General features: G+C 43.5%; 1 protein-coding gene across 3 annotated transcripts in view; it reads right to left on the bottom strand.

The window, feature by feature from the left end:
* The window catches only part of grm8a (glutamate receptor, metabotropic 8a), a 331,157-nt gene that overhangs the window by 46,048 nt on the left and 271,136 nt on the right, over positions 1-13,973 (bottom strand). Inside the window, exon 8 of one of the 3 annotated variants that reach the window (XM_071201745.1) lies at positions 13,235-13,347. The exons of the other annotated variants lie outside the window; for them this stretch is intronic. Coding sequence (XP_071057846.1) covers positions 13,277-13,347 — 71 coding nt within the window. The 3' untranslated portion in view covers positions 13,235-13,276. Of the gene's footprint in view, positions 1-13,234; positions 13,348-13,973 lie in introns of those variants that run through there. 3 annotated transcript variants of the gene reach the window in all.

Here is a 13,973-nt window from a genome sequence, read left to right as displayed (position 1 = left end):
AAAACCAGTGAGAAGCTAAATAGAAAAAAGGCAGATTGAAGCAGAACAACCTCACCAAGACACAATGAAAGACAAGAAGGGACAAGCGGAGTGGAGACGAGGAAGAACCAGAAGGATGTGATACAGTACAAGCCCTTAACCATGCCTTGTTCACTTTAAATCACTAAGGAACATTCATAATGGAGACTAAATGTTTTTGACGTGGCAATACTAAGACGACAAAGCAGCATATATAAAACATTTGTGTGTGTGTGTGTGTCAGTTCTTGCCAACAGACTCCCATCTGTGTGAGAACAGCGGTCACTAACAGAAAGTGAAAGAAGGAGATAAAGAGAATAATAATGACTTCTGAACTCATCCCACACAAGCGTCAGTCTCACAGTTGTGTTACTGTAAGTGGAGGAGGAAACTGAGCAGCTGGTTAACTTTGGACCTTATTGACTATTTTTGCACTTTTCTGAAGAGAATCCAATAAAAGAATCCAATAAAAATAAAGAATTGGCTAAATAGTGCGAAAGATGGATAGAGGGCCAAAACAAAGAGGACATTTTAGAGGTAAAAAGAGGGGATATTAACAGAGAAACTACACATGTTGGTAATGCGAAAATAATGCACGTACGCAGCTTTACATGGCAATCACCAGTAATTACAGAAAAGCATTTTATGGAGCCTCCATCTGCGTCAGGATCTGCATTCTCTGCAGTCTTCGGCAAAAAGGGCAGGGTAAACACAAGCGATGAGGAAGAATGCCACTATTAGGTTGATCGAAAGAGACAAAAACAGCCTGAACGGGAGGTGGAAATACAATTTAGGTGGAATAAAAGTCAGGGAGAGGAGAAAGAAACAAAACGAGAAGTTACATTACCAACTTGGCAGATGAGAAAAGGGGTGAAAGAAAGGGATTGCACAGTAGTGATGAGGACATTACACTAGTGTCAGTCTTAAGGAGTTTGGAGTAATGCTACAGGACAAACAGTATAGTATGTATCACGTTAAAGTTATGTTACAGTTTAGGAGTGGAAGCATCAGAAAAATACGAGTTTTAACTTACAGCATATCATGGTTCTTATTGGCTCATGACAACCCATTGGCGCGCACATACACAAAGAAAAAAAAACAACGAAAGTGGGGGGGGACTATTCTGCACCCTGTGCAACTGTGTTTTGGAGCCATAGGTTGGAGCATAAGAGAAAATCGACGGTGACGACCCACTTTGATTCATTGGAAAATGCTTTCTGCTGCTGCGGACAAGAAAGCCAAACAACTCACGTTCACCGAGGCATCGACCTCCAAACCTCCTCGAGGGCTACAAGAAACGAGGTGAGTAGCCTACAAGATTGAAGCTGGTCAGATAACGAACGAGTTAAGCCCCTGTCACACTGTCCCGAAATTGACACCCGATGGACACACGAATATGGAATTGTGAATTTCGCACGAAGATGGCCGCGAACCACACACGAAGGCAACATTTACATTACATTTAAGATATACAACTGCAACGAAAGTACCAAAAACAATTATGTTACAGTACTATGATACTGTACTGATATCTTCAGACTTTGTTCTTTACTTTCTCCGTCTTTATATGTAGAAGATATTACGTTTTCTCCGTAATGTTGTTTCCATAACAACAACAACTTCCTGTCAACTGTCCTTCAAAATAATATATTATATCCTTTTTAGTTTCACAGAACACAAATTGGGTTATTTACATAATATGTTTACATGATTTTGTTGTGCAATAAAACAACCCGATGGACACACGATAAAGGAAATGTTCAAATTCGGCTGTGATCGTAGCAACATCGGGCCGTTCGTGAGGGCATCTTAAGCCATCGTATGACCGCTGGCGGAGTTTCTCAGGCTCCGGCAGCAACTTCGTGAGCGGTGGCAAAATCTTTGGCATGCCAAAAAATAGCCGAAGGACCTTGCGAAGGTTAATTTTCGTGTTGAATTCGTGTGTCAATGTTGCCCTTCGTAAGGCCATCGTGAGGGCATGTTGTTATCATCGGGCATTCGCCCCGATCAGAGTGAGGGCGAATGCACCGATGATAACACGAAGATGACACGACTTGACAAGATGCCCTCACGAGTGCCTTACGAAGTTGCCGCTCACGAAGTTGCTGCCGGAGCCTGAGAAACTCCACCGGTGGTCATACGATGGCTTAGATGCCCACATAAAACCCCGCATGTTTAATCGCATAATCAAGGATTTTTGCCCACGTTTTTCTGGAGCGTCTACTTAGTGTAGATACAAAAGGAACCAATGTAAGTCAATGGACAAAAGTATTTTTCGGACCAAATGACATACTGACCACTACAAACCCTTGCTTTGATGCCGGGCTCACTTCCTGGGGATTTCAATCGTTGTGAGGACACTCAGCATTGTCATAATGCATCCATAGTACAGGGTTCCTATAGGCGTTACCTTGAGCCTTTATTTGGCACAGAGGGCCAAAAGTAAAAAATGTCCTTAAAGATGTGCCCAACATGGTCAGCATATGCCACAAAACAGAAAGAAACGTAATGATGCACACTTCACTTCACTTTGTATCTCTGTTACCTTGTTCTCACTATCATTAAAAGGCAAAATGGCTATTGAAAATAAAATGTGATTAATAGTCCAGCCCAGGGCCAAATATATATACTCAAACTCTCTGGCTTGGATTGGTTATCACGATGATAACACACACACAAAGCAGCTTTCTGAGTCAATGTACAGTAAGTCTCTAGTGTTTAATATTTGTCCATCACTATTGGCTGCTTTGTTACCCTTTTCTTTGTCTTGCAGGTTTGTGTTTGTATGTAAGCCTCCACAATGCTGTCTGTCAGAAGATTAGCTTGTATGTCTCGACAGCTGACAGACTCACATTGTATCTGTTTGAATCTAATCTCCATTAATAACACATCATGACAAAATATATATATTTTGTGTCAAAAAAGCTGCACATATTTCAGATTTAGCGGTGTCCTGGGATATACAATAACAAATTATTGTTCCCGTCTCTCATTTCCTCAAACTTAATTCAACTCTGATGCTAGATTGTATTTGTGTTGTGTGATAGTGCGTGTGTGGATACATGTCTGCCTGTCTTCTGTAATCATGTTGGCTTTTTCTTTGATTGCTTTTGTATCTCCTTCTTTGTATTCTGCTTTCTTATCTACAATTCTACTCAGCAAATGATCCCCTTGCAGAAATTAGCCCGTCACAGTGGCACAAGGTAATATATAACACTGAGAAGATAAGGAAGGTAATAGAAAACACTATATGTAGGAATACCAACTATACAGACACTCAGAAAATGAGCTGTCAGTCTACATTTCAGTATTTTGACAGTATATGTTCTCCCTTTGTATTATAATCCATCTGTCAGTCTGTCACTACATATAAGATATTCACCTGCCTGCTTAGTATACATTCGGCTCACAGTGGAAGTGAATTGCTTCTCGTAATCCGATAAAGGTAGGAAGATGATAGCACCTCTGCAAGGATGGACTTTAGGTAGATAATCTCTTACTTACTACCTGCGGCTTGTAAGTGAACAGCAGGTAGTAAGTAGGATATTATGTGTAAGTCAAAGAGGTTTGTTCCTGTCTGTGTGCGAGACGGAGAGACTTGAAGAAGAACTGCAAAGTTTCAGTTTTGGGGAATAACATCTTCTTATCGTGTCCACAAGGCAGTCAGTTACAGGGCTTGATTAGATGTGGTTCAGCCACAGCTGAACACCTTGCTGTCCCTTCTCATTAAACTCTGCCAAGTCCGATAAACGGGGTATAACATGTAAAGGGATTACGCAATAAGGATACAAGAAAAAAATAACTGTACTCCCTTACATAAAAAGAAGACACAACTGTTACATTTAAAAAAAAGAAAAGGGGATTACTAGCAGGATTATGTTACAATACATCTTAAAACTAAGAATAATATATTACGAAGCACTTCAGAAGTCTCACGACATTGAGTAAAACTAGTACAAAAAATGCTTTGACTGGGTCGAATCTGCTTTATGTTTTTTTAAAGGCTTTTCTTTGGTTAATTTGTTCTTCTTTTAATTCAGTAGGTGACCCTACAGCAGTGGTTCTCAAACTTTTTCTGTCATTCCCCACTTTGAACAGGTGGGCCTTTTCAAGCCCCACCTGTTCCTCATCGCTCCAATAAAATGGTAGGCCAAGTTTAAAATTGTCAAATGTATCGTTCTATAACAGGGGTCTCCAACTTTTTTTAGGATGAGGGTTACTTTCAAAAAATAAAACAAGTCGTGAGCTACTTTTACTCCTCTTTTTTGTTTTTTTGCAGTGTGTATATTTAGCACATTTTAACATTATTATATGCTACCTTTAACCTTTGAGTGCTGTTTGGGTCTGTGGGACCCGTTTTCAGTGTTCACTAAAATAAAATGTATGCAATTTAATTATTTTAACCTATTTGGTGGTGGACGTCACATCCTCGAGGGTCCGGGGGCATGCACCCCCAGGAAGATTTTTTTTAAATGTTGAAGTTGAATGCATCAATCTGGTGCACTTTGAGCTAGGGCTGCTCAATTAAATCGTATTTTAATCGCAATTACGATTTTGGCTTGCAACGATTATGAAAACAACATAATCGAAATAAAACGATTTTATTTATTTTTTAAATAGGTTTTTCAGTTGAATTATACTTAAGGTTCAGGGTAATCAACTGTTAAAAACATACTTTTCAAATTATTTTCTTCAATAAATTGATGTTTTTCAAAGTAAATGGTTAATCGTTTTTAATAATCGTGATATCAATTATTGACCCAAATAATCGAGATTATGATTTTTGCCATAATCGAGCAGCCCTACTTTGAGCACAACATGAATTTATGGATACAGCTCTCAACACTCAGATGAAAGGGAGCTGTATACTTTTCAATAATCCAAACATCTTTAGAATATGATCACAACAAATCATTTAAACTTGTTTATTCTTATCTTATGTTACCTAGTTAGCATTCTTTCTTTTTATTTATGCATATTTGACTAATCACTCCCCTTTTAAACTTTTTACTGTCCTATAGTACACATTGGAATGATTTCTTACTTTATTTTGTACAACTTTATTAAATAGATAAAGATGTGCTCTCTCTCTTGCTCTCTCGCTCTCTCGCTCCACATTGCTTTTCTTCCCGACTGCAACGCTGTTGTGTGTGTCTGTGAGAGCGTTTCACACGTGTGTATGAGAGATTTTTACCAGTGGCGAGCGTGTCTCTGAGGGCCTAAGATATTCAAAAACATTCGTCACTGTGGACTGACGGCTCCGGGCTTTGTACTATTGCACATGTGTTTTTATTTTGAAAAGTGTTCCCTTTCCCCATGTCTGTTGCTGTTGATTGTGTGCACCTGGTGTCCTGTGTTGTCTCCTCCCCCCTCACCTGTGTCTTGTTGGGTTACTTAGTGTCTGTGTATTTAGGCTCTGTTTTCCCTGTCAGTGGGCAGGTAGTGTGTGAGAGATACTGGTGGCTGTGCTCACTTGAACAGCAGATTGAGGCTGTGTCAGGTTGTGAGTAATAAATGCCCACACCGGGTTGTATTTTGGACGTTCTGCCTCTGCCTCCTTGCTTGGTCGGGCCGCTCAACGGTCAGCTTCACATTTGGTGTCAGAAGTGGGATTGACCAAGTGAGGAGGTGAAAACGATGGAGGAACTGAGGGAGATTATGAAGTCATTCCTGCAGTATGAGACAGCCAGATTCAAGCGGGAGGAGTGTCGTTTGAGGAACATGGAGCAGCCGTTTTCACGGATACAGGAACAGGTTTCCCTGATAGAAGAGAAAGAGGAGCAGCTCAGGTTGCAGAGGGAGGAAGAGGAGAAGCTGAGAAAGGAAGAGGAGATGCGCTTAGCGGAGGAGGCTCGTCTGATACGCCTGCAGGAGGAGAAGAAACTTAAAGACGAGGAAGATGCTGTTTCTAGCGGAGGAGGTGCGGGTGAAAATGGCCGAGAAGATCCGTCGGGAGAGAGAGCGCATCATGCAGCAACAGCTGGAGGAGATAAGGGCTCAGGCTCATGCAGAAGCCCTGTCAGCCGCTCAGATTCAGACGGAGAAGCAGGTGATGAAGACACTGCAGGCGGAGAAGGCGGCGTACGTGGAGAACCTGACGGAGGCCATCGCAAAGGAGTGGGAGAAAGAGTTGAGGAAGAAAGGGAAGCTTCCTTCCGACTTCACGCCCCCCTCTGAGGAAACCATGCGGCACAAGGGGAAGCAGAAACACCGGGCGGAGTGGAGACACATGGAGGAGAGCAAAATGGCCAAGATCAACAAGTGTCGCAGGAATAAGGTACTGTTCTCTTTCGGGAGAGGAAGGAGGAAATGTGACGAAGATGGCTTCGTCACTGTGGACTGACGGCTCCGGGCTTTGTACTATTGCACATGTGTTTTTTATTTTGAAAAGTGTTCCCTTTCCCCATGTCTGTTGCTGTTGATTGTGTGCACCTGGTGTCCTGTGTTGTCTCCTCCCCCCTCACCTGTGTCTTGTTGGGTTAATTAGTGTCTGTGTATTTAGGCTCTGTTTTCCCTGTCAGTGGGCAGGTAGTGTGTGTGAGATACTGGTGGCTGTGCTCACTTGAACAGCAGATTGAGGCTGTGTCAGGTTGTGAGTAATAAATGCCCACACCGGGTTGTATTTTGGACGTTCTGCCTCTGCCTCCTTGCTTGGTCGGGCCGCTCAACGGTCAGCTTCACAACATTAAAACAAATTATATTTTTCTTTATATATTTTTTTTAAATATGTTTTTAGTAATATTTGTCAATAGTTTTACCAAAAATAACTTGATTAAATTGTATTTAAAATAACATTTCCAAAGAAATAAATCCTTTGAATCTGCCTATTCAGTTTCTGTTTGAATGTGAAGGGTTAAATGAAAGAAGCTCATCTCTACGAGGTGAAGACAGGAGCTGATTGGACGTCCAGCTATGAATTCACAGAGGGCCAGCTATAGTAACTGAACGAGAGTAATGTCAAATGACAGTACAATTGACCAATCATATCTTCCCTCTAAATGGGTGGGCTTTATTATCGCGGACTTTATGACAAGTTCCGCCCGCTGTGAAACGTTTCTTGTTTCCATAGCAACAACAACTGTCAACAGCGTAAACTTGCCTTCAAAATAAAAGCATGCCAAATCACACTTAAGACATACAACTGCAACGAAAGTAACAAACACAATGCAATATCCTTTTCAATTTCAAAGAAAACAAATTGGGTTATCTACAGGTGTTGTTTTGTGTGGTAGAGGCTCGCTTTTCATTGATACATTTTTCATCCCGGGCGGGCTGTTGTTTTGATATTCCACCAGTGTATAAATAATAAATACATTTTTCGCGACCCACCTATTACATCTCTGCGCCCCACACTTTGAGAAACGCTGCGTGAGCTTAACTGTATATATACTAACACGGAGCATTTTCTGTCAGCTAAAAAATGTTTTCTGATTTTTTAAGCAGTACAGTATGTGCTCCTGTGTTTCATTGTTGGTGTATATGCTACATTTGCTAATGAAAGGCAGGTTTTCCCATTAATAAAACATTTTTGATCCTAAATATCTTAGTTTCTTCTTTTCTAAGGTCACATTGTTCTGTTGTCTTACGTAACTCAAAAAGTGAAAAACATATTATTGACATGACGTTGTTTCTCTTGTAGTTATTTGCATTGCATTTGATGTGGTTGCTTTCTTATCGAGAGCTTGGGTTTCAAAATGTATAAAAAGTGTTCCTTTAACTTTGTGCGGACCCCTGAAGTTAAGTTAAGTGGTCCACACTTCTATGACAGCTTCAGTGGGTAGCGGTGGCACTTATCTTAGCAGTCACTTGGTTCTTTGTGGCAGGGTGACCCAGACAGCCCTGCTTCTAAAGCCAGGACGATTACCACAGTTCCAATAGAGCCAATCCCAGAGATTAGGTGCGGTCAGAGAACCACCATGCACCAGAGAAATGATTAGAGGGTTGAAACAAACGTTGGCAGTGGTGGTTGAAGCATTCAAGTTTTATATGTAAGAGAAGCAATCATACATTTTAAATATACTTTGTTACAAAAAAACTTACTTTAGTAAAAGTTCATAAGTATTGCCACTTAAGAACCAACATTTAAAGTACTTCTTCAGAGCAATGGGCCATTTCAGAATCTTGTACATTTAATGATTGGTTTATGATTATTGAGGCATTCATGTGTTCAATTAATAATAATATAGTAATTTGAATAACTTTGTTTTAAGCAGCTGGATATTTTGCTCAGACACTTAGGATGTAGGACCCAATTGCACGACCCGGGAGACAGAGGTAAAGTATTTGTAAGATACTTTATTTTCCAATACAGCAGTGAACAACAAAAAGGGTAACTATCAATCTCTAGCCGAGATGACAAAAATAGCGAACAAAAAATGAAAGCGCTCACGTAGTTAGGAATGAAAGTTTTCACGAGCACAAGAAACATCGACCTGACCATAGCATAAGACAATACGAACTGACACTGAACACTGGGAGACAGGGGAATTTAAGCACAGGGTGACAAGACCCAGGTGGGACCAATCAGGGGCGGGGCTGACACTGATGAGCACCGGAGACACAGCATGGATGACAGGTGCAAACAATCAAGAAGCCTGGAATGAGAGAAAGCAAACATAAACAACACGAACCTCTCGAGCATTGCTGTCGGTGCACAACAGTACCCCCCCCCCCCCCCCCCCCCTCCCTCTAGGGCCAACTCCTGATGGCCCAGGCTGATTGTAAAAGTCGTGGATAAGAGTCTTGTCTACGATAAATGAAGCAGTTACCCAGCTTCTAGCCTCAGGACCATAACCCTTCCAGTCTACCAGGAATTGCTTCCCACTCCCCCTATTACGGACCTCCAGTAGCTTACGGACCTTGTAAACCTCACCCCCTTCAAAGAACTGGGGCGGTGGAGGGGGCTTGGAGGCGGGAACAAGTGTGCTCTCACACACCGGCTTGATTTTACTGACGTGAAATGTTGGATGCACTCTCATAGTCCTGGGAAGTTGCAAGCGTACAGAGACCGGGTTGATGACTCTGGACACCGGAAAAGGACCCACAAATCTCGGAGCCAGTTTCTTTGAGGCGACATGGAGTGGTAAGTCCTTAGTGGAAAGCCAAACCTTTTGGCCTGGACTGTAGGAGGGAGCGACCCTGCGATGGACGTCTGCAACAGCCTTCATCCAAGCTGAACTTCGGAGAAGAGACTGGCGAGCACCAGCCCAAACTCGGCGACAACGTCTGATCATGGCATGAGCCGATGGAACCATCACCTCTTCCTCGCTGTTAGGGAAAAGCAGAAGCTGGAAACCATTGACACAATGGAATGGAGAGAGACCTCTGGCTGCCGTAGGAAGAGTATTGTGGGTAAACTCGACCCATGTGAGGTGGTCACTCCAGGTGGTCTGGTTCCGGGAGACGAGACAACGTAGCGTAGTCTCTAGTTCTTGGTTCAGACGCTCCGACTGTCCATGAGGGTGATATCCTGATGACAAGCTGACGGTGGCACCTTTGAGTCGACAAAACTCCTTCCAGAAAACGGAAATTAATTGTGGACCCCTGTCGGAAACAATGTCATCAGGGAATCCATGGATCCTGAATACGTGATTCATCATGACCTCTGCGGTGACTTTGGCAGAGGGAAGCTTGGTCAATGGGATGAAGTGAGCCATCTTTGAAAATCGATCCACCACTGTTAGGACCGTAGTCTTGCCTCTGGATGAAGGAAATCCTGTCACAAAATCGAAATGTGTGACCAAGGACGTTGGGGAATCGGCAGCGGCAAGCCCATCTTGACTTGAGGTCTTATTACACGCACACACCGGATAAGCCGTTACGTACTCCGCCACATCCTTCCTCATGGCTGGCCACCAGAAACGTTGTTGAATCCTGAACATTGTCCTTGTTACTCCCGGATGGCACGAAAGCACAGATGAGTGAGCCCAGTGGATGACCTTGGAGTGAAGAGCCTCAGGAACAAACAGCAGATTGTTGGGACACTCGCTAGGTGCTGGATTCATGCCATTCACCTTTTTAACGTCCGACTCCACTTGCCAGGAAAAGGCTCCGATCACATGGTGGAAGGATGGTCTTGGGCTCTAAGTGGTTCTGGATCGTAAAGACGAAACAAAGCATCAGGTTTTTGGTTCTGAGACCCGGACGAAAGGAGAGTGTGAAGTTGAATCTACTAAAGAATAGTGTCCACCTGGCCTGATGGGAGTTGAGACGTTTAGCCTTTCTTATATATTCCAGATTCTTGTGATCTGTCCAGACTAAAAACGGCTGCTCTGCCCCCTCTAGCCAGTGTCTCCATTCCTCGAGGGAAACAGTTCCTTGTTTCCCACGTCATAATTACGCTCTGCCGTTGTCAACTTCCGCGATAGGTAAGCACATGGATGCATTTTGTTGTCTTCTGCAGAACGTTGAGACAGTACTCCTCCAATTCCCTCATTGGAAGCATCAACCTCGACCATAAACTGGCGCTGGGGATCTGGAATGTTGAGTATTGGAGCTGATGTGAATCTCTCTCCGAGGCGTTGGAAAGCGAAGTCCGCCTGGGGAGTCCACTTGAAGGGAACCTTAGGAGAAGTCAGAACATGCAGAGGGGCAGCAACAGAACTGAAATTCCTAATAAACTTCCTATAGAAGTTAGCAAACCCTAAAAACTGCTGAACCTTCTTCCTGGAGTCTGGTGTGGGCCACTGGGATATTAAACTGATTTTAGCAGGATCCATTTGCATATGATTAGGTGAGATTATGTATCCTAAGAAAGACACCTCTTCTGTGTGGAACTCACACTTCTCTGCCTTAACATATAGCTGTTTCTCCAGTCGTTTCTGAAAAACCTGGCGGACATGGTTAACATGAGATTTTGCTTCTGGGGAGAAAATCAGAATATCATCCAGATACACAAACACTGAAATCTTCAAAAATTCCCGCAAAACCTCATTCACAAAAGCTTGAAACACAGCCGGTGCATTGCATAGTCCAAAAGGCATTACTAGGTAGTCATAGTGACCACTCTGAGTGTTGAATCCTGTCTTCCACTCATCCCCTTTTCTTATTCTAACCATGCATTTCTTAAATCTAACTTGGTGAATATCTTGGCAGTTTGAAGCAGTTCAAAAGCAGATGACATGAGTGGCAGAGGATAGCGGTTCTTCACCGTAATGTCATTTAGTGGACTGTAGTCTATGCAAGGTCTCAGAGACCAGTCTTTCTTTCCCACAAAGAAAAATCCCGCTCCGGCTGGAGAAGATGAAGGACGGATAATCCCTGATTTGAGTGAAGAGGAGATGTATTCGTCCATCGCTGCTCTCTCAGGTCTCGAAATCGAGTAAAGTCTCCCCTTGGGAATGGGGGCTCCCGGTAAGAGATCAATGGGACAGTCAAAATCTCGGTGAGGAGGTAGCGACAGGGCTTTGGACTTGTTAAAGGCTTCCTTTAAATCATGGTAACAGGGAGGTACCTTCTGCAGATCAGGATAGTCAGGCTGATCTATAATGATTCTACTGTTGGTGCATTAACAGGTTGCGAAAGTTTACACCTGCCCATACAATCCTCTCCCCATTCCTTAAAATCCCCTGAACGCCAGTCAATGTGAGGATTGGGGGTCTTCAGCCATGGAAACCCCAAAATAGTCGGGTGCTGAGCCGACTCAAAAATATGAAATTGCATGCTCTCGGTATGGTCCTTATTCACAGTAATCTGAATGGGCTCAGTACAATGGGAAACTGTGAACAACAAGCGGCCGTCTAAGGCACTGGCATTAATAGGATGAGATAGCGGAACAGTCTTTATTTCTAGCTGATTTACTACGCCCCAGTCCATAAGGCTTTCGTCAGCCCCTGAGTCTATTAACACACCCTGGTCAATGGTCTTATTGTTAATGTTTACCTGAGTAACAGGTCGAGGAGGGAAGTCTGCGGGAAACTTGCTCACCAGCGCCCTCCTTTTGACTGGTGAGCACGATCTTTTCCCGGGCATGAAGCGAGTTGATGATCCGGCTGGCCGCAGTAGAAACAACAACCCTCCCGCAGACGGCGCTGCCTCTCCTCCAGAGAAAGCCTGGTTCTTCCCAGCTGTATGGGTTCACCGGAGTCATTCGGAAGTGTAGTCCTCTGACGGTCCGGTAACATGGGCTGGAAATCCTCAGCTGGCGGCGCGACCCTCCGAGACGAATTCTGGAAGCTGGGAATAACATCTCGGTTGCGCCGACGCTCCCTCTCTCTTTCCCGAAGACGCTTATCGATACGGATGGCCACAGCGATGAGGGATTCCAGATCCCGGGGTGTCTCCAGTGGTGCCAGCTGGTCCTTTATCGGTTCCGAAAGTCCCGTCATGAAGGCGTCACGAAGAGCCGGAACATTCCTTCCGCTGTCCGCTGCACGAAACTCGATGGCATAATCAACCACCTGACGGCTGGCCTCTGTAGCAGGCGATGAGTGGTCAAAAATGCGACTCATAGTCTCTATGAAATCGGCCAATGAATAACATAGTTCGGTGTCTCTAGACCATTCTGCAGTAGCCGAGGCTGCAGCTCTTCCCGTTGAATGTGACACAATAAACGCCACTTTACCATGGTCAGATGAAAAAGCTCCTGGGTTGTGTTGAAAATGCAGAACGCACCGCACCAGAAAGGCTCTGCAATTCGAGGAATCTCCGGAAAATGTCTCCGGAAGAGCCAGCCGTAAAGGGGAAGAAACAGCCTGACTTGGGTAGTCAGCTGGAGTATTGACAGGCAACCTCTCAGCTGTGGATGACGTCACCGGAGGAGCAGTCTGATGGTGAGTGAAAAAATTATTCATTTGGGCAACCAGTTGTTGCATCTGTGTAGATAAGTCTTCCTGAATCCCGGCCTGGCGTCCTCTCAGCTCTTGCATTTCCTGGCTGACTATGCCCAGCTGTTCCTCGTGATGAAAAATCTTCACGCCATGTGCTGACAGAGCGGCGTGAAGCGTTCTTGGGTCGGCTGGGTCCATAATGGTCAGTTCCTTCTGTTACGAACTCAGACACTTAGGATGTAGGACCCAATTGCACGACCCGGGAGATAAAGTATTTGTAAGATACTTTATTTTCCAATACAGCAGTGAACAACAAAAAGGGTAACTATCAATCTCTAACCAAGATGACAAAAATAGCGAACAAAAAATTTAACTTTTCACGAGCACAAGAAACATCGACTTGACCTTAGCATAAGACAATACGAACTGACACTGAACACTGGGAGACAGGGGAATGTAAGCACAGGGTGACAAGACCCAGGTGGGACCAATCAGGGGCGGGGCTGACACTGATGAGCACCGGAGACACAGGATGGATGACAGGTGCAAACAATCAAGAAGCCTGGAATGAGAGAAAGCAAACATAAACAACACGAACCTCTCTAGCATTGCTGTCGGTGCACAACAAACTTATAATCACATATAAGTCAATATGTTAACTTACTTGTTGATTTATATTTGACATTAGCTACATTTGAATATAAAGTAAGTAAAAAGTTACTAATTAAGTATCTACAGCTCTCAGATAAATGTAATGGAGTAAAAAGTACAACATCGGCTTCTAAAATGTAGTGGCCCATAAGCAAAAGTAGTAAACAATGAAAATACACTGCGGTTCAGAATGCTACGTGCTAACAAAAGCTAACTTTCAAGACCTGTATTGTGTGATTGGCTCGATTGAACACAATATAATAACATAGATGTGAAAAATAATAATAATTTATTTGTACAAAGTTCTAACTCCTCTGTCCTCTTACATTTGAAATACAACTGAGGCATTTCTTTCTCTCCTTCCTGAGGTTGCCCTGACCCAGGAGAGCTAAGCATGGAGTTATTACGCCTACCACTTCAACAATAACTCTATTTGCACGTCAGATTTGTTCACTTAAAGTTCTTAAAAAATCTGTCCGTCTCTCTTATCTTGTTCTTTCTAAACTCTTGATTATATGGTTCCTTCCTGCTTTTGCT

The sequence above is a fragment of the Pseudochaenichthys georgianus genome, chromosome 23 (genome assembly GCF_902827115.2).
Source record: "Pseudochaenichthys georgianus chromosome 23, fPseGeo1.2, whole genome shotgun sequence".
Taxonomy (NCBI): domain Eukaryota; kingdom Metazoa; phylum Chordata; class Actinopteri; order Perciformes; family Channichthyidae; genus Pseudochaenichthys; species Pseudochaenichthys georgianus.
This window is presented reverse-complemented; position numbering and strand designations above follow the sequence as displayed.